Source organism: Antedon mediterranea, chromosome 2, assembly GCF_964355755.1.
Source record: "Antedon mediterranea chromosome 2, ecAntMedi1.1, whole genome shotgun sequence".
NCBI classification, from domain to species: domain Eukaryota; kingdom Metazoa; phylum Echinodermata; class Crinoidea; order Comatulida; family Antedonidae; genus Antedon; species Antedon mediterranea.
Window position 1 is genome coordinate 7,140,794 of NC_092671.1, and position 21,896 is coordinate 7,162,689.

At 32.8% G+C, this 21,896-nt stretch overlaps 4 protein-coding genes and 1 non-coding gene across 5 annotated transcripts; 4 read left to right on the plus strand and 1 right to left on the minus strand.

Moving 5' to 3' along the window:
• The first annotated feature begins 740 nt into the window (after nt 1–740).
• On the plus strand, nt 741–1,616 carry LOC140039233 (uncharacterized). The gene has a single exon (XM_072084833.1). It carries the CDS (start codon nt 741–743, stop codon nt 1,614–1,616), a length of 876 nt encoding a protein of 291 aa, XP_071940934.1.
• Nucleotides 1,617–4,007: 2,391 nt separating this feature from the next.
• On the plus strand, nt 4,008–4,889 carry LOC140039234 (uncharacterized). Its single transcript, XM_072084834.1, has one exon. It carries the CDS (start codon nt 4,008–4,010, stop codon nt 4,887–4,889), a length of 882 nt encoding a protein of 293 aa, XP_071940935.1.
• A 398-nt stretch (nt 4,890–5,287) lies between these two features.
• On the minus strand, nt 5,288–21,838 carry LOC140040226 (alkyldihydroxyacetonephosphate synthase, peroxisomal-like). The gene is made up of 20 exons (XM_072085990.1): nt 21,693–21,838; nt 19,938–20,027; nt 19,531–19,618; nt 18,971–19,091; nt 18,008–18,082; nt 17,744–17,815; nt 13,956–14,035; nt 13,695–13,775; nt 13,142–13,267; nt 12,495–12,603; nt 12,236–12,363; nt 12,092–12,143; nt 11,519–11,595; nt 10,029–10,091; nt 9,895–9,944; nt 8,500–8,569; nt 7,922–7,983; nt 7,383–7,572; nt 6,984–7,041; nt 5,288–6,891 (listed from the first exon to the last, which is right to left on the minus strand). The coding sequence occupies exons 1-20, from the start codon at nt 21,833–21,835 to the stop codon at nt 6,770–6,772; spliced, it is 1,857 nt and encodes a 618-aa protein (XP_071942091.1). The 5' UTR covers nt 21,836–21,838; the 3' UTR covers nt 5,288–6,769.
• On the plus strand, nt 15,006–17,731 carry LOC140040227 (uncharacterized). Its single transcript, XM_072085992.1, has 2 exons — nt 15,006–15,174; nt 16,397–17,731. Exon 2 carries the CDS (start codon nt 16,402–16,404, stop codon nt 17,284–17,286), a length of 885 nt encoding a protein of 294 aa, XP_071942093.1. The 5' UTR covers nt 15,006–15,174; nt 16,397–16,401; the 3' UTR covers nt 17,287–17,731.
• Nucleotides 15,327–15,398, plus strand: Trnat-cgu (transfer RNA threonine (anticodon CGU)). Its single transcript has one exon. It is a non-coding gene; the product is annotated as a tRNA-Thr (tRNA).
• Nucleotides 21,839–21,896: the final 58 nt, after the last annotated feature.

Genomic DNA, 21,896 nt, shown 5'->3' on the forward strand with positions numbered 1-21,896 from the left:
TCCCGATCGTACATTTTCAATTTTATATAATCGCACGTCATGTGTATTGATAACTGGACTTTAGTTGAAATGAAAATATTTTTAAGAGTTATGGCTATTTATGTATTTTTTAAATTCAAAATATATGGACGTGCACAGTGCATGTTCACCTTGTATACCCTGTCTCTGCGTCAGTGCATCGATAATATTTTTGGAGCATTTAATGACATAAATCATACAATTAATGGGAAAACAAACATATTTTGGTTAGGCCTAGAATTAATAATGAAAATAATTTTATAATTCCGAACTATTTGTTATATCTTTGTTTAGGCCTATTCCCTAACTGTGACGGATATGACAGAAACATTGAACCATGTATTTATAATTAAATACGAATAAGATACGAAATGTAATACAGATTGCGCCTACTCTTGCCATGCAATGCATATTCATTTATCTGAAACAGGTTTTAAAATCGATTTTTATCAACCTGAAGAGACTCATAGCGTACATTTAAATGTATTACGTCACAAACATTAACCGTGTTAATACTTTTTGGTGTTCTTTAATAATTTGTTATTGTACGTTAAATAGTTTACTATATTAACAGATCAGATTTAATTCAACAAAACAATACAGTACTTAAAATACATTACAAATATTCACCTAATTCGTCAAAGTGACGAATTAAATTCTATTTTCATATAGTTATTTAAATAACTTGCTATGAATTGTCAATTTGTTCTAGTATAGGCAGAATGACTGAACAAGTTCGTGTAATTCTTTGGTGTATTCCTCGTACAGTTTCTACTGCCTTTGAGAAATGTATGAGTAACCTTGACGATGTACAGATCATTAATGAGCCGTACGTGTCCGCGTTCACCATTGGGCCAGAAAAGTTTCCTCCACCAGAAGGTTTGGAAAAAGAAATAGATATATTTATAGAGAAATCAAATGCCATAGTTTCGGGGTATGATGGTGGCTGGGAGCCAGACGTGGCAACCTACAAGTTTATTAAAGAGAATATTTTGGAGGCTGAATATCCAGGCAAGAATGTGGTGTTTGCCAAAGATACGTCATATGCCATCACATGGAAACTCCATATGCTACCTAAAGGCTACCGACATGCATTCTTGATTCGCAATCCTGTCAAAGTGTTTCCCTCTTGGAAGAAAATGTTAAACAATTTTCAGAAGACACTTTCTTCAGAGTGTTTGGAAAACAACAATAATTTTGTGCCAAAAAAATATGGTTTTGGAGAAAGTGTTCAATTGTATGAGCATCTTGTAAAGACCGGGATTGAACCAGACCCGGTAATCATAGATGCTGATGATCTTTTGGAAAATCCAGAAATGATTTTAAGAGAGTTTTGTAAACGCACAGGAATTCTGTATAGTCACGAATTATTGAATTGGGATGCAGGAGAAAGTGTTACACACAAATGGAAGGCTTCTAATGTATACATGAAAGGCAACAAAGTATTTGGTTATTATGACAAAGCATTTACAAGTGAACGTTTTCACAAACCTGAACCGCCCGCTGATCGTGCAGAACTACCAGAAGATGTGAACGTCTGTATTGACGCCGCATTGCCATACTATGAACAATTGTATGCTCTACGTCTGTGTACATAAACTTCCTTAAGAAAATAAACAGAATGATTTAAGTTTTAAGTTGAGAACAGTAGATAAAAGTGTCTTCCTATGTGTCATGTCAAATGGTTGATTCAAATTGTTTTCCATCACAAAATTAATTATAACTTTAATTTGATTCATCTGAATTAATTATAGGGTACTCGTACCAAGCAAGATCGGTGCGAGACTATAGGTAACAAAAATACAGATTTTATGCCAACATTTTTCTAACTTCAACTTTACAAACAAACATGTTCACGCCTGTTGCTAAATGTTAAGCATAGACAATTCTCTGTCTTAACACGTTCGGTAAACTTCAATCGATGTAACTTTTAAAAAATAGTATTATATATTTACTTATATATTTTATTGATGTTCAGGCTGCGTTAAATATATTACTGAACCAAGTGAATGTAATGGATTACTTTATTGGTCAAGAACATTGTAATTATGAATCTCTAAGCCTAAGAATAAACAAAACACAATAAAAAATGTCTTGTTTGGTTTTTTTTAAATAAAAACTAGTATAGTGTATTTTCCACCCCTACAGTAAACTGATGCCGCAGTTTATTGGCGGACTGGATCTGAAGGTTATTACTGCGGCCGCATTAATTTTTCTTATAAGGTCAAGGCAGAAAACATGAATAATTCATGAGCTTAATTAGGATCGTACATTTTACATGATTCCTGCCCTAACCTCATAGGAGAAAACAATTATAATATTGTTGTTTTATTACTTGATGTCTCGTATGTCTTGAAATCATGTATAATGAACGATTAACTATTGTCTATGTTAAAGATAGCCGATCTACTCCCTCCTATATATAACCTAACCCTCAACTATAAAAAAAAATCGAAGATAGACTATTGCGCCATACATTACAAGCTCAAAAACTTATACAAATTATCATTATAACTATGACCATGCTTAGGCTTACACTACAAACAACTTCGAACAAAGGTCGAACAATTATTTTAAAATAATAATGTATAAGTTCTAACTAAACAATGCTAAAAACACGTTTAATATCACCGTTACTTTTTTTATGAGAATAATCCAGGCTTTCCATGTTCTGTGTAGCACTGTATACCTTGGAATGTGATTAAGTCTTTCGTTGTGATCCGAATATGGCTAACACAGCTGGTACGATCGTGGCCGAGAAATGGCCTTTATTCACAATTCCCGGATTAGAATATAAGAAATTATCACATGAAATGGAGAATTTCCGAGCAGTTAATGGGAGACAGTGTTCTTTCTGGGCGAACTATATACCGAAAGTTTCACAGGTAATAATTAAAATAAATAAATTGTGTATATATTCATCCAACACTGAAGATATTCCAGACTAAAATGAATTTTCTTAACTTTAACATTATATCGATATAAAATTTCGTTTTTTGTTTGACAGATGACCTTTCAGAACTGGATGGAGATTGGCGAACAGTTATTACGACTGGAAATATTTTGCATTGTCGGTCATTGTTTTAAGGGTCTTTCACACACTTGTTCCAGTGCCGGACCGGAACCGTGCCACAACAGGTGTGAAAGACACTTTAGCATGGACCTTATAGATCCATGTTTGAGTAGGGTACCAAATTGATACGTCCCCAGAAGTGGACATGGTGAGAGTTCTTGCTTTAACCACCAACAGATACCATGATTCGTTCGTGATTGTTTTCTTAAATGAAGATCATAAAAGGTAAAGGTGGTCTTATCTTTTATTTTGTATGTTTATATTTTACCTTGTTGTTTTGCAAGCTACTGTAATTTCTGTTTATGGAGATAATAAAGTATGTCGTATGTATGGTTATATTAATCATTATTTTGAGAAACTCATTTAATGGTTCATTTATTTATTTTATTTTATTTTATTCAATCGAAACCAACAGCGATAATTACCGCCACTAACAGGTTTGATACAAACAAAGCCAGGACTGTTTAAAGTACCTTGATTGGTCCTGACATTGATCAAGGGCTTCTCTCGTCCAGTGCCCACTACTATTTGTTGTCTCTTGTTTTTAATTTATTTATTTTTTAATAACTATCTTTAACATTCATTATTAGAAGTGATTGTGCTTGCAATGAGGACCAATTAACAAGTAATACCTAATAGGTTCATGGACTAAGTACTGTTTGGACTTTGTTACTTATATTAACAAACAAAATGTGATTTATATTTGACTGATAAAACACATTTAATGTCCTCTTGCTGCGTCGAAAAAGCTCGTGTTAAACCTACACAACAGAAGTAAATATTTCTTATTTGTTATTTCAATATATTGAAAGTAAGTTTCAAGTTTCATTATATAAAGGCTAAATAATGTACTGTATTTTAATTTCATATAGTTATTTAAATAACTTGTATGAATTGTCAATTTTTTATAGGCAGAATGACTGAACAAGTTCGTGTAATTCTTTGGTGTATTCCGCGGACAGTTTCTACTGCCTTTGAGAAATGTATGAGCCAGCTTGACGATGTACAGATCATTAATGAGCCATACCAGTCTGCATTCACCATTGGACCAGAAAGATTCCCTCCACCAGACGGTTTTGAAAAAGAAACGGATATATTTATAGAAAAATCAAATGCCATAGTGTCGGGGTATGATGGTGGCTGGGAGCCAGACGTGGCAACCTACAAGTTTATTAAAGAGAATATTTTGGAGGCTGAATATCCAGACAAGAATGTAGTGTTTGTCAAAGATATGTCATATGCCATCACATGGAAACTCCATATGCTGCCTAAAGGCTACCGACATGCATTCTTGATTCGTAATACTATCAAAGCTTTTTCATCTTGGAAGAAAGTAACAATCAAAATAGAAAAGAGTCTTTCTACAAAACTACTTTTGACAAACGACAACTTTATTGTTCCCAAAAAGTATGGTTTTGGAGAAAGTCTCGAATTATACGAGCATCTTGTAAAGACCGGAATCGAACCAGACCCGGTAATGATAGATTCTGATGATCTTTTGGAAAATCCGGAATTGATTTTAAGGGAGTTTTGTAAGCGGACAGGAATTCTGTATAACGACAAATTATTAAACTGGGATGCAGGAGAAGGTGTTACACACAAATGGAAGGCTGCCAATACATTTATCAAAGGCAACGAATTAATGGGGTATTATGATGACGCATTTGCAAGTGAACGTTTTCAGAAACCTGAACCGCCCGCTGATCGTGCAGAACTCCCAGAAGATGTGAATACTTGTATTGACGCTACATTGCCATACTATGAACAATTATATGCTTTACGTCTGTGTCCAAAATAACCAATAATTTGCATGGGGGTTTTAGTTGTTTTTTTAGAACAGTACAATATTAACTCGTTAAAGAAGGTTATCTAACTGATAAACTAACAAAGAGACTTACCACAACTATATCCAGCGTGGAATCGTGTTAGGCTGTTTTAACTCAAACTAATAACATTTGAATAAAGCGGATTTCCAAATAATTATTTCATACCTGACAAAGAAAAGCAATCATAAATTAATTTTGAAATAAATGTTAAATGATATTTAAAATGTTTACATTTTTTAACAATTAAGTTTTTTAAGATAGAGGACAATTAATATCAATTTCAGAATTTGCTTGTGAAAATGGTATGAAAAAAATTAATAAATATACTAGTAAAATATGTAGGCCTCTTTAAATATCATTCCATCTGAATATCTTACATTACAAAGAACCACCGTCAGCCAAAAAAAATCCGCAGCATACTACTGTATACCGTAGTTTTTCGAATAGACGTTCAAGAGACGAGGGGTGGTTATTCAAGAAAGATGTTCGAGGAGGAGGAAAAGCGTTAATTTTTGTTTTTTATCAAAGGCTATATCAAATAAACGCCCCTTTGATATAAACAAATAATACAACACAATTAATCAAAAAGTGATCAAAATGCTTTGTACAATATTCAATAAATTGTACCTTTACTACAATAAGGACATGTTTGATAATACAACAGGGCCTATTGTGGGGAGTTTATTCAAATCGTTTATTCGCATAAATACGGTGAACATTGTTGTTGTTGCGGCACATCATTGTATCAACTTCATTCAATAAACTGCACATATAACGTATTCTCCATTTGTTGTGATTTTATTTTCTCAATTAATTCTGAAACTTGTTTGTTTACTTGAACATTATTGATTTAAATACAATTTATTTATTAGTTAATTAATAATAATAATAATATTAATTATTTTTTATATTTCAGTTTTCAATTGACAAATACATTTTTTTTAATTATAAGAGATTTAAAAAAAAAACCTTATTGAAAAGTTCATATAAATTCTAAAAAGTCTACAGCTTCTTGATTCTATCACCAACAAGTAGTGACTTCATAATCCTGTAATATTTCACATGAATAAAAAAATTAAAATATAATAATATCAAAGAATACTGTTACTATGTTAAGACTTTTTCAAAAACCAGTCATTAAATTTGAATAAAGTATTATTACACCCTCTCATAATAAATTATTAATATAGATACTAAGCTGCTGATATACATTTAATGTGTAAAAATTACACTCTAACTTTTATAATAAACGATCCTATTTTGTTTTTTATTCCAACCGGATACAAACTTTAATTGTCTTTATTTTGTGGTTATACTGTCTGTAGTTTTAAAGATATATTGTCAAATAATAGTACTTCATTTTGACCAAAAATTGGATCGAAAAAAAAAAAAAAATACCTGAAAAACTTGACTGGAAGTCAATAAGTTTTTGGTTGAATTTACCCATTTATTTTATCTTGTGTAAAAACGTTATTTTCTTTTAGATATTTTTCTACGGAAGTGATTAACTTTGTCAATGGTGTAAATTTTTTTTAATTAATTCTTCATTTTTCATGTTTGTTGGGGACAATACATCTTTAGGAATTTCACTAACAACGTTGCTATTCTACACATTAGACGGTATCAGGAATGAATACTGAATTTGTTTTTTAAACACACACAAAGAAGGTCACATTAGATTAAGTAATAATTTTCATTTTAAAGATGGCATAACATTTAATACTAACAAAAAATGATATTTACATCTTTTTATCAAAGTAGTATATTGTAAGAATTCGCATTTTTTGTTTACTTTTCTAGTATTTAGTTTTTTAGGTAAAAGACATTTTATAGATGGAAGGATATTCCTAGATTAAAGGAGGTTATTGTTGCCAAAGATATTTTGTGGATCGATGTATTCCTTCATCGACTTCAGAAGTCCAATGCCAGTATCAGACACTGTTTGCCGCAACCATTTCTTCCTTATTTTCCCAACTGAAAAGTATAAATAGATTTTATCAAAGATACGCAATAAGAGTTTAGTATGGTAATTTTTATTTTATATGAAGTTGAACATATATACTTACTACCATGGTGATGAGAGAGACTGCCTCCATTAGCCATCACTTCATCACGAGCTGCACTCTGTGTTAACAGAAAGTAGTACTAATATTATACATTTACAAAAATTTAGAAATTATTATTATACAAGGTCTAGTATTGTTGTTTGCGGTACACCCTGTATATTTAGTTCAGTGGCTCACTCCTGATTTACAAAAATTAGGAAATTATTATTATACAAGGTCTAATATTGTTGTTTGCGGTACACCCTGTATATTTAGTTCAGTGGCTCATTCGCCTTATGCCGTTATTTGTACCATGACACTCATAAACATTAATTATTTATATAATAGGTGTGTTTTCACTTTACATAGTAAGATTTAAGTACAGCAAATTAAAATATTAAATTGTCATATTTATTATACCTCTATCTCTTCATAAACTTTGACTGGATTGCTCAGGCCACGATAGCTGAAAGCAAAATAAAAGTAGACGCAAGCACCAGCATCGTAGGCTTGTGTGACACGACATGTAGCTAGCGGGGCATACTGTACCCCTCGCTCTTGACATTCTCTGGCAAGTCGTTCTTTCACATTTCTACACATATCAATCACCCTATAAAATACACAAGTGGTTAATGTTAGAGGCTATAACGTTTTTTATTTTTCATTTATTTACTGTTGACAAATAAAAGAGAAAATATGCCGTACTCGAGTCCTATTGAAGTAGCATCGTCTCTCTTACCCTTAATATAAGAGAACCAGATGTATAGGCAGAAATTACACGATTGTAAATCTAATTCATATGTAAAAAGCATTATTAACTAATCATTATAAATAATTGATATTTTTAGTTGAATGGTGAGAAAGATTGACTGTTCTGTTTAACGATCTAAGTTATATTAACTTTACTATATCAACCAATCAAATAGCAAATATAGTCTCATTTGAAAGCTTTTCCTTACCTATCCCATGGAATTGATGTTTCGAAGGATTCAGCAATGACAAAATAATCAAGGCCAATATCCTGTAAATGTAATGTATGTATAAATTTCATTAAACACAGCAATCCATTTTCTCTTAAATGACATCTATAATACACAGGCTACTAGCAATGGCTAATGTCTACCATAAACATTAGATAAAGTAAGTCATCAAGTACTTAATGTAGGTTCACTTACTCGGATATAAGCAACCGCATATAAAGTAATTAAGTACATACGGTTTACTTACTCGGATATAAGCAACCGCATATAAAGTCATCAAGTACATACGGTTCACTTACTCAGATATAAGCAACCGCATATAAAGTCCTCAAGTACATACGGTTTACTTACTCGGATATAAGCAACCGCATATAAAGTCATCAAGTACATACGGTTTACTTACTCAGATATAAGCAACCGCATATAAAGTCATTAAGTGCATACGGTTTACTTACTCGAATATAAGCAACCGCATATAAAGTCATCAGGTACATACAGTTTACTTACTCGGATATAAGCAATCGTATAAGTCATCAAGTTATATAAGGTTTACTTACTCGGATATAAGCAATTGCATAAGTCATCAAGTACCCACGTTGACCATTGTCTTCCCCTGATGCTAGCCCACTGAAATTATAAAAGATACATTAATGAAATGTCTCATTTTTGTAGCCATAATTTTAACTACTAGATGGTACGCTCGCTTCGCTCGCGTACCATCTAGGTCGTGCCCACAGATGGTTCTCGAATACTAATAATGTCAGCGTTAAAAAACTGGCGATTTCAAATGTACGTATCGCAGGACAATAATACATGTCGTTTACAGGAACGAATAAAATAGACACTGTGATTTATGTACTCAACTAAAATTAGCACCCTGGGAATTACTTCCGAAAAAGAAACTTGTCACAAAATGAGACCAATTGTTTAAGTCAAATTTAAACAAACTTAATTTGTGTTTTATATGTAACATTAGGGTTGAGGGATGGGGAAGAGGATGGTGCAAAGAGGAACAGTTTTTAAATATATTCTTTATCTATTTATTCTTTATTTATTTAGTAACGAAATATTAATTGTTTTCATGTTTTACAAATAATATACCACTAAACACAGTAAAACATTGCGATGTAATACTTTTTTGAAACTATCAAACCGTCCTAGTCGATTGAAAAGTACAGTACATGTAACGATACATCACTACGACGTGCATATGTTTATATAATGTATAACACTTTGTGAAAACCACCTCTATTCAGGACAAATCATAAATTCGATTTAATCTTCAATAAATATTAAATTATCTAACTCAACTTAATTAGTAGGCCTAATGGTTTTCAATTGTTTCTTAGAGCTAATTCATACTTAAGTTGGTTCCTACCCTACCCACCAAAGTTGTTCTGCGTTTAGGGCATGTGATGCACTGTAGGAACGACGCCTGAGGGAATAGAAACTTGTGGAACGACACAGAGATTGGAATGTTCCATTCTTCGCAAATCAATACATTTGTATAAACGTATATTAAATCTATCAAAATAGTATTTTTTAAAGAAAATCGGCCTGTCTTCAACATTATGATACTGTACTCGAGCTGTTCAACCGGTTTTCAGCTATTAAAAACAATTATCGTAGGAGGAGATAGGAAAATGCGAAGCCTCCTCGCATTTTTGTGGTGGGTATTTTTTAAGATGGACATCTATTAAACACCCCTATTTGGGGCAAATCGTTGAACCTAAATTCGTTTTAATCGTCAATAACTAATTATCTAACTTAATTTAATTAGTAAACAGGGTTACATCAGGTGGTTAAAATCAGTACCGAAAGTACGAACCAACTTTATATACCATCGAGTAAAAATTCTAAAAGTAAGGCGCGATTTACCGAATTTTGCCCTTACGTAAATTTATATATAGACTCGTCCGTTTCCGATATAAAAGTAAAATGAAAACACATACCCAAATTGAGATGCAATGGCATAAACACGCTTTTCTTGAGCTGCAACTTCCTTTAAAATACAAACAAAAATTATCATTTCAAAGTTCTTTTAAATTCAATTTATTCTGTATTTTATTTAAAGAACAGATAATACCTCTTTTGTACCCTCAAATAGAAGTGTAGCAAATGCAAGCTTATCTTGGTCAAAACCTTTCATCTGCAAATAGAACCAATTTAATTTTTTAAATAACTCAATACAAACAATGATATTTATTATCAACTAAAATAATGTAGAGAAGATTATTGTATAAATCATGCTAAAAGTATTGTACACAGGCACAAACTTTCACAAACAAAGTCATCAATGACAGTTGATATCTGGGCAATGGGTATGATACAAAACAAAATATATATGCATGTAATAAATATCCGTCAAAACTTTTTTTATCAAATAAAAAAAAAATCTCTGTATAAATAAAAAAAAAACTCCTTTAAAATGGACCTGAAATGGATTTTCGATTTTTTTCATTTTAGAATGATGTTTTGGGGGCTATTAGGTGTTGCTAGAATGTACAGTATATTGTTACAAAATATAAATTGGCCCTTTTGGGGAAAGCCCCATTTGAAAATCAAAAAAATTCGCGGGTGACGTCACTTTGCGAATATATTCCTATCCCTCCAATGGACAATTTGCAGTTTTTTGGCTATAACTCTTGAAATCTATGGAGTATTTTCTAAAAAATGCTTGTGCATTTGCAGAAACGTATTTAGAATTTTTTTAGATAAAATTATTACCGTATAAACGGTTTTTCATCGAGTAAATGACGATTTAAAATCTTAAAATCAACGGTTTTTTTCTGGCAATACCGAAGTTGGCCTGGCAACGTTGTCCGGGATACAGCTCCGTGCGCAATGATGCGTATCCATATTTTCCGTTCGTGTATTTTGTATCGTTCGTAATTTATACTGCTAAAATGTGTTAGTTTCTTTAGTTTTTAGTTTAGCAGAATTAAATTAGTAATATTAGATGATAATTTATTTGTCACAAATCAGGCAGTTCGAAAACGAATTTTATTCATATTTTACTTTGGCTTGACAATGAGCGCAGCAAGTTGTTGATATCGCTTTGGTCCTTGGATGCACATGAAACGGAGCCTCACCGCATGATGTGGGTGGTGGATCGACTCCGCGCACTGGATTGGGGCCTAGGCCTAGTAAAGGTTTAGGAGGTAGGCCTTCTAAATTCGGGTTTTAGAACAAACGAAGTACATTTTAGGGACCTATATTTCAACAACATTAGATATTGAATAAATTAGTATTAGTGTCAACGCTTCGCGTATCTTTCCAGGCCGTCGATCATTCACTGACTATCGGGCGGCATACACGCTCTCGATATCATCGTGTGTATATGTGACGTCGTGAATATAGAGGCTTCCGACGGCCGTTGAAATAGAATATTGCAATGGCGTGAGTAATTTTCGCTAATTTACCATGGTATCTTAAAATTTCGTTTTTACTCAAAATACTATACATTTTGTTTTTATTTGTATGGATTTGTGTTAATTTGATACATTTAAATAACATGTGTGAATTTCTTGAAAATCGAAATTCCATTTCAGGTCCATTTTAAACAGCAATACATACCCTTGTAACATAGAACTTCTTAATACTGTCCATCAATGAAGACCAAATGGATGAACTAGGTGCCTTCAGTGCATGACCTACAGACAGAAATAAAAAGGTTATATGTTTTAATGTTAAATCTACTATCTACAGTTACTGACTGTAGAATAACAAATAATTTATTCCAAATTTGTACTAGTAATATCAAAATGCATTCAGAAAACTGTCTAAAATATCTAGCTTTAGAATTGTACTATATAAAGTCAAGGTTTGCTATTATTTCAATTCATCATACATAATCATAAATATACATAAATAATCATAGTACAAAGACAAAAAAATGGAAAGGGAGAATCTGTGAAGCATAGCTTATGCAAGTAGAAACCCCTGTTACAAAACAATATATATATATAAATAGAAATATGAAAAAAGGCTCAAGGGCATAGGCAAATAATTTAACTTTTAAGAAAATGCAAACAATCTTTGTTTTTAGCTTAACAAAAAAAGAAAATTTTTACAGAGAGTAAAATTTTTTTGAATTTCCTTCGTTACAAAACACTAAAATGACAAAATTATACAAGCAGCAATACATACCAAATTTAAACTGTTCATTATCCATTAGACGTATAGATGCTGGAGCACACCTCTGAAACAGCACAAATTTATCAGAAAATCATTGACTTTATTAGTGAAAACATGATTATGAAACTTTACTTTATAATAGTAGTGATATCCTACCTGTTTAGCTACTTCTCTGACAAAGTGGACGCCTGGTTCAAAACTTGGGAATACAACTGAGCCATATTTCTGACATGGTGGGAGGGGACGAACTTTTAACGTTACTTCTGTAATTACTCCTAGAGTTCCTACAAAAAAAGTTGTAATAGCTAAGTTGTCTGTGATGGAAAATAAACTGTTTAATTTCTGTATATATTTTACCTACTGTACTCCTTTTAGAACTATTTAAAACTGCAATTACTACAGTTTTATGCGTTACCTTCAGACCCCATAATAATATGATGAATATCAGGACCAGTAGACATCCTCGGCACTTGGCAGTCCTTCTCCATAACACCCTTTGGTGTTACAAATCGCACATGAACCAACTGTAATAAAAATGTTTGAAATACATATTATATTCCAAGTTTTACTGTATTCTCCCTCCCCATTTCATTATTACCACTACGCAGTTCTATTTGAATACTTTTATATATGTAAATTATGGAATTCAATTCATGTAGATATTAAAAATGCATCTACAACTATTAATTTCAAGATATGATGAACGTTATATAAGTTCAGTTAAGATTGGATAATAATGGTTTAAATAGAAATTGTAGCTTTGTTTTCTTTTATTTTTTATTAGTTTATGTATTTTTTTTCCCTTTTTTCTATATAATGTTATATCTTGGGGTGGGTCAAACTTAAAGTATTTATGACTCTCCCCCCACATAATCACTTCATTGCATTTATGTATGTATTTTATTATATCATGGAAATTTTTAAAATATATAATACAGTTTTATAGTCCATTCAAGTTTGAATGTCTTCCCACTATTATGGCCCTAATGGCCGCACATACTTCCCACTCCTTCCCATTTCATTGTTCCCACTTCACAGTTTAAATAGAATTGCATAACTTGCCAAATCTTCAATGTTGCCATACAAGTTCTTCTTCATTCCTGATGCTCTTGTTGCTACCCATCCTCCTAAAGAACTGAACTCATTTGAATCTGGTTCATGGCCAGTGCACACTCCAAAAGCTGCTAACTATATACACAGAAAATAAACAAAATTACTTTATAATTACAAATACAGATTGAACATTATTACAATAAAGAGGGCCCTATATCATTTTTTTTAATCGATTTTTTACAACTTGACTACCAGCCATAAAGCTTGGTTCACACTAGGACGCAATTGCACATTTAAGTAATTTTATCAATCATGACATGTTGGAGTTAAAAGGTAGATCTGAAAGTCAGGTTAAACAAGGCATATTCTACTAGACCATCTGCAGCATAGTGATGAATGCAGTCAAATTTATTTAAACTAAAGCCATGTCTACAATATCAGACTAGTTTCACAAAAAAGTGTATGTATATGGTAGTGTTATGATGTCATCATGTCCATATATGAAAACATCACATTTTTGTTTGATAGTGTGGACAGAGATCTAGAGAATTTTACAACTTACCTCTTCGTCAAGATCAACACCAGTTATGCCAGCTTCTATATGGGCAGTCAAATTCTTTTCATCAACCCATAAAATACGACGCTAAAATAAATTCAACAACAACAATTATTACATAGTGCAACTGATTCTCGTTGCTGTATTAAAATTTTTCCAGTGTCATAGCAAAGTCTGTGATACAGCATATCACATGTTTCACATGTTATGGGTCTCCTTCAGGAAAAGAACATTGAATTTTGTATACATATATTCTTACAGTCTTACCATTTGTGACATATCTAGAGACACAATCATTCTGGTCTCATCAGCAGGACATTCAAGAGCACCAGTCACAGTAGTACCACCTACAATACAAGATTTTTTAAAAAAAAACAGATTTCTTTATAAATCAACACACTACCCGAAATTAAAATCACTAAGTTTTCCTTTTTTTAAAAATGCCTAAACATAATGGGATTGTCTGTTATTCAGAAAGTTTTGATTTTTAATGTCCTGGACTACCTATAGTCTGAAATAATTTAGACATTTTAGTAGTACAGGTAATGCAATAATTTGTAGGCGATGTTTCATAGAAAATGAAATATACACAACACCACACAATTTTGAGCTTGTCCATATTTAGTTCACACCTTAATATTATGCAAAACATTACTTAATTGGACATATGTTTTCCCTACTCTTAAATAATTGTGTTAAAACATATTTATGTAACAGGTATGCTTATACCCAAATACAGATTTATCTGCTGAAATTTGAGAAACCATAAGGTAAAACAGGTGACAATGCTATAAATAGATGAATCACAGCAGGGGAAAATGGTCATGAATATTTAGTGTATAATGTTTCAGTATGGGTTAGTTCATAAATGGACAAGGGATTTTGTCAATTGATTTGCATTTTTAATCATTTCTATTTTGTATATAACCTAACTTTAAATTGATAATTATATGTGTATGACTCGAGTTACAGTAATCGCTCTGTAAACTATGAAATAATGTTATGGTAAATGTATATACCATCGGTTAAAAATTGTCATAGTACCCAACTGGGAATGGATGACACTTACTAGTGCCTAGCCCAAAGTGAAGTCTCCTTCCGACTGGTTACTAGGTAAGCATCTATATTTTTATCTCTCTTAATTTTAGAATTGTTTTACTATAGTTAATATAATTGATTATTTATTTGATTGTTATACTAGACACAATGCAATAGTAGCCTATACTATCGTTAATAATACGATCGATCGATCGATTACTGATTTGTTATTTTAAATAGTAACACTGTTTTTGTTATATCTCCTTCCGACTGGTTACTAGCTTCAATAAAAGAGGTTTAACTTTTCCAAATCAAGAACTGTCTTTGTGGATGATTTTATTGTGTTTGTGCTAGTGCTGCCGCTCCGGAAATACTACGCGATACAGCTACGACGCTAGTATTACAAACCTGTTACATTTATACTGGATAAAAACATATCAGATATCAGGTATAGATATTGCACCTGTTTTACATATGGTCCTGTTTTTTTGTCAATAGATTAAAAACATTCATAAAATGCATGAAAAAAAAAACTTACAATGAAACTTCACAATACAAAGACAGACAATATTTACAATGTTAACTTTAAATGTTGACTTTGGCTCGATGGCCAAGTGGCAAGGCGTCTGTCTCGTAAACAGAAGATCGGGGGTTCAAATCCCTCTCGGGCCTTTCGTTGTCAATTTTTTTATGGAGTAAGTGCAGAATCTGTTTGGGCTTTAGCCTATTCTCATTCCTGGTTATTTTTACATTGATGACCGAATAAATATTATTATTATTAAAAGGGAGTGAAAATAAAAGGGAAATATAACGTGAACTGAGAGTATTCTAGACTTGACCCAATTATCTCAGTCTTTTTATGTTCTTAGTCCACCAATCAGAGTTATTTTAATCTTTGTCTGATTCCAGCTAAAGTATTATACCTATGTAACGCTATGTGTGCCAAAATGTACATTTGAGATTAATACTTGTATATTTTCAAATATTCTGATTTATTTGATTCGTGTGGAAACTCATGACAAGCACAATCATCAATACTAAATACACACAAAGACACAAAAGAGAATAAGTATATTTGGTTTTAAATATTTTATCACAATTCAAATATCTTTGTTGATTAAGAATAAGATGGGTTTTGGGCACACGTGATCAATCAAGATCAAACGTCACTGTTATGATAACACAGGACTTTATTCAAACACAGCAGAAGCAAACACAGATTTCACATTGCCCAATCTAACTCTAAGTTTACACACACATACCATAGGAAAATGCTGGTGGTGGTTTAAACTCCAGAGTTCTCTTGGGCAATGTGAAAGGTGTATTATCTAACCTTCACAACTGGCCTAAATATCAGTTATTACACAGAAACTAAACCAGTCACCCTCAATAAAAATGGTAATAAAATATATATCCTCAAATGTATAAACAACAGGCTGGTCTGAGGGATATGATCTTTTTAACCAATTGGTCATTGTACAGTTTTCCCTTAAAATCAAATTGAGGCGGTTACTGTTGCAAACTAGTTGTTTAAAGAAATCTTCTATACACAACTAGAGGTAAGGGCCTTGTATTAGTTATTTTAACACATAGTGAAATTTACAGTTTCTTTGTAATCTTATAAGCTTATACATTTACTACTTTAATAGAACTATTTTTTTTTTTTATAGGAAAAATGACAGATCAAGTTCGTGTAATTCTTTGGTGTATTCCTCGTACAGTTTCTACTGCCTTTGAAAAATGTATGAGCAACCTTGATGACGTGCAGGTCATTAATGAGCCGTATATGTCCGCGTTCAGGTTTGGACCCGAAAGGTTTCCGCCGGAAGAAGGTTTAGAAAAAGTTGCAGATACATTTTTAGATAAATCAAATACAGTAACTTTAGAGTATGATGGTTGTTGGGATGCAAAGATGGCAACCTACAATTTTATTAAAGAGAATATTTTGGAGGCTGAATATCCAGGCAAGAATGTGGTGTTTGCCAAAGATATGTCATATGGCATTACATGGAAACTCCATATGCTACCTAAAGGCTATCGCCATGCATTCTTGATTCGAAATCCTGTCAAAGTGTTTTCTTCTTGGAAGAAAATGGTGACCAAATTTGAAAAAGGACTATCTAAAAATTTTCCTTTGGTAAACAACAACACTGTTATTCCAAAAAAGTATGGTTTTGGGGAAAGTCTCCAACTATACGAGCATCTTGTAAAGACCGGAATCGAACCAAACCCGGTAATTATAGATTCTGATGACCTTTTGGAAAATCCGGAATTGATTTTAAGGGAGTTTTGTAAGCATACAGAAATTCAGTATGACGACAAATTATTGAACTGGGATGCAGGCGAAAGTGTTACGCACAAATGGAAGGCTGCCAGTGCCTTGCTCAAAGGAAACAACTTATTTAGTTATTATGAAAAATCACTTGCGAGTGAACGTTTTCACAAACCTGAACCGCCCGCTGATCGTGCGGAACTATCAGAAGATGTGAATATCTGTATTGACGCCGCATTGCCATACTATGAACAATTGTATGCTCTATGTCTATGTCCAGAAAGCTAATCCTGATATTTAGAACTTATAATTATTTTGAGAAGTGATCTTTAAGAATGAAAAAAACAACAATAGATATTGATTTCTGTCTCCTACTGTACAGCAAGCTGTGTAGATAGATTTTTATATTATAGTACTCCTTTATTGGTATATCATAGACCTGTAGACCAGTAGTATTGTAGTAGCAAAGATACCTGACCAAGGGCAAGTTTCAAATGTAGTTTAAACCTTCCCAGAACAATTTTGGTCTTTTACCCGAACTAGGCAGTAACAATTTCCAGCACCCCAAATCCACACGTATAATGTTTAATATATTAATAATAAATTCAGTTGACAAATAAATTGAGTAAGTCAAAAATATATTGTAGCAATACAGTATTATGTAAAGATGCGAGAATAAAATAATGTTCAAATAAGGTTTGTCTCTCATTTAGTTTGTATTAAACAACACAAAAAATAAACTTACCACCAAATGGAATAATGCATACATTATGACGAACAGCCATATCAACTAACTTCACAACATGATCATGACAAGCTGTAAGGAAACATTTACAAAATTTAAAGTTTATTCATTATTATTATTAGTGAATAATAATAATACTCAGATGGGGTAGTGTAATTACTTTGTATAACTAAATTTATCATAGTAGTAAGAGCAGTATTTTCTACCAATGGCATGCAATTTTTACTATTATGTATCAACACTAATGACTGTGCATTTACTTACTTGGCCATATAACAATATCTGGAATTCTTTCAAATTTTCCTTCTCTCAAAACAAATACCTCATGTAAAGTATGACCTGAAACAAATCACTATTGATGCATTGTATATAATATACAAACAATAAAAGTTTATTACAATTAGTTGAATGGGAGAATATTTTCATGAGTTGAAATGATACTCCACTATTCAACACACACAAACATTCATAATGAATTATTTTAGAATAACACACCTACTGGTCTAGAGAAACTGTTATCTAAATAATCAGCATTTCTATCTTGAGTTGATTGCTTGATTGATTTTATTCGATATTCATACATAAAAGTTAAAATATACAATGTATAAAAGAGAATACCTGGATAACCCATTAAGTCGACAAAAAAGTAAACTTATTTCCAATGGGGTCCAATCCGTAATGACTGAAAAGTGAGTGGTTGGGCCTAGTACAATTATCATTAAGTATGACTCAGTAAAAATGAAAAAACAAGAAAATACATACAAGACAAAATAACATCAAAAAAACAATATTAAAAATAACTTTGAATGTCAAAAGGCTAAGCTATGCACAAAATTTGGCGTTTGGATTTTGGCCATTTCCATTCGCATAATATTTAGGCAATTTAATATATTTTATGCAAAGCTGAACGTGCAATAGTACCTTCAATCATTCAAATGGGGAAAAAAAATGCCCAGCATGTGATACGAAATTGACCAATCAAATGACAAGATTAGGTGTCTTTAATACTAATAGTTAACTTTACTGTAAAGTAGTATTTCAGGAACTTGAAGTATCAACTAAAATTAATATTTAATGTTTGAAAGTGTATTCTTGTGTAATACTGTATATCTGTATATATATATTTTATTCAATTCAATTTAAATAAATTTTCACTATTTACTTATTTGGACAGTTTGGTTTAAAATAGGAGCGGTCAATGTAAAATTTAACTTCAATTTTACTAACCATGAGCTCTGAAGAGCCTGTCTTGACCATCAAGTGAGAAAGAGATGCCAATCTTATGAAGCTCTGACATAAAGTTCTCATTCCGAATAATTCTTGGTAGATCTTCATTCCGAATATTTGGCTAGATTAAATAAAAACGAGTGCTTGTATCGATGGGTTAGGTATTTTTCAGTTTTTTCGGTACTACTGTAAGTATATATGGTGTATCGCAAATTTTATACAGTATTAACATGTATTGATAAGTTCAAGAGCCTGCGGCCATGATAAATTGCTGAAATGAGGCCTAACAAGGTCTAGGACTAGCTAGGTTGCCACATACTGTACTTATAACCTCTAGTCTCAACCTAAAATCATCCATCACATTTGACAATGATAACAATCTGACTACGGAAGTTTACTGAATTCCAACACCAACATTTTGCCAATGAGAATCCATGTGTTTTCCCTGGCCTAATCATAAATTGACTACATACTGTAGATGCAGCTGTGTTGGGTGGCAATGGGGGTAGATCATGCACCTATTTGTCACTGATAATTATATTGATGATTTATATACAAACCTGAGGTTGAAGATTGTGGTCTAAGCTGACACCTGGAACAGTTAACATCCAAGATTTAAAATGTGGAAGGTTCCCACATATTTTGTACCTTGTAAAAAAAACGAAAATAAAATAATGAGCCTGTGCACTGCCTCAGAGAAGAACCACATGTTGATCTAGGCCTCCATATTTAAATAAAGTTGAATTGAAAAGGAAATCTGTGATCGCCAAAATTCAAACTACTGCAATAATGCAGTACATTTAATTGCATAAATATCTTAATATATATTTAGAACTTAACATTTGATTAGAGTTAATTTTGTTATCTTTAAATTTCTTTTTGAAAGTTTATAATATAAGGAGCTTTAAATATGTTCTGTTGTCTGCGCCTACAATAGCAAATCAATCAACCAACTGGGACAACTTACCTGCTACCAACAAAACGAACTTGTTCATTTTCGTCCAATTCAAACTTTGAATCATTATAGCCCCAACCATTCCACTTTAATAATTCTTGCCTGAAAATCAATGATAGTACATTTGTATAAAATCTAAAAAAATATTCAGATTCATCAATTTTGCTGTAACTTCTTTTCACAGCTGTACCATACAGTCACCCCTGGACAAGCACAATTTATTTAAATATTAATAGAAAAACAAATCAAGCTAGGCATAGCAGGCCTTTTATGGCAGTACAAAAAAATTTACTATGGCCTATATACAGTATCTACGATTTGAGTACTCCATACAATAAAGCTAGGGTAAGTTGCATACAGTATACAAGCCTAAAACAGTGGGCTCTGTCTTCCTATGTACATACATTATATGTATTAATTCATTTATTCTTGTCAACCTATATCCTCTAAAATATTATAAAACTCAAATATATTACATGGCACCCATTATTATTTTTAATAAAGATTTAATTCATACATGATGACATGGTGCACATTTGCCTCAATATGGGCCATGGCCTACTGTAGCCTACAGTACATGTAATAAAAGGGGTTATCAGACGATCGGGACCACGGACGATCGGGCCCACTTATTCAAGACGATCGGGCCCAAATCGTGAGACTATCGGGCCCATCAAGGGTGAAAGACGATCAGGCCCAGACGATCGGGCCCAACAAACAAGACGATCGGGCCCAAAACATTCTCGGGAAAATAAAAAATAAAATATGCGATACAAACAACACAATAATAACAATCAAAATCAATCACATTTATTCATAAATTGAGAGTATTGGTAAAAAATTCTTAAAACCAGTTGTGGGAAAATAGGGAAAAATTATGATAAAATCAGAAAAAATATAATTTATAACTTTTAAATTAAAATCTTAAGTATGCAAGAAAAGCACGTTGACACTGAGCACTAGGAATGAAAAATGATGATTTTATATAACACAAAAGACTATCGGGCCCAACACTAAGACGATCGGGACCAACTGGTAAGACGATCGGACCCAACGTGGTTCTGAAAACACTGGACGATCGGGCCCAACTGGTATGACGATCGGGCCCAACGCTGAAGACGATCGGGACCACGTTTTCTGGGCCCGATCGTCTTGGGCCCGATCGTCCGTGGTCCCGATCGTCTGTTCCCCATAAAAGGCAAGCAGCTAGGTTTCTAGGCCTAGAGAGGGTAGGCGACATATGGGTAACTCTTGGCTAAAAATAGGGGCGCTAATGCAGTTTCGTACCCACCCCTTAAAATTACTCAAAATCTTCATCCAACCTACTCACGAGTTGTCTACAACATTCTGCAATCATAAAATTGTAAAAAATCGATATTTTTTTATTTAAAACTATTTTTAATCAATTAATACTGAGCACCCTTCGGAAATACATCGCCAGCTTATCAGGCCACACACAACACACAGTCAGTTTATAAATTACAGTGCAAAAAAAACCTCTTCTGTTGTTTACTAACTAGCCTAGGCCTACCTTCCTAGGCCTTATAAGCCTAAATACCATCGAACTAGGCCTAGCTAGTCTGTGTACCACCCACTACTAACAAAACACAATTCTCAGATTTGGTACACTAACAGTAGGTCTACTAAATCATACCAAGCAAGGACCTGGGAATCCAGGACCTGTTTGGCCCCGACAGTATTCTAGAGGCCTAGCTCGGCATCTGCTATCGCTGGGCCTAGCCTAACCTCAATCAAATCCATACTTACTTTCTTTTTGGTATCCTGGATTTATCTACTGAGCCACTGCATGTGTTCATTTCAATATCATGGCCATTTTCGATACACGTAGCATCTTTTTCAGCCTTTATATGTCGTAAAATTGTGTCTACCCTTCTCTTGGAAGAAGCCATGCTGAATGCTGATCTACTTATAATTTTGACAAGTGCGCCCTCTAGGTTTTAGTACACACTT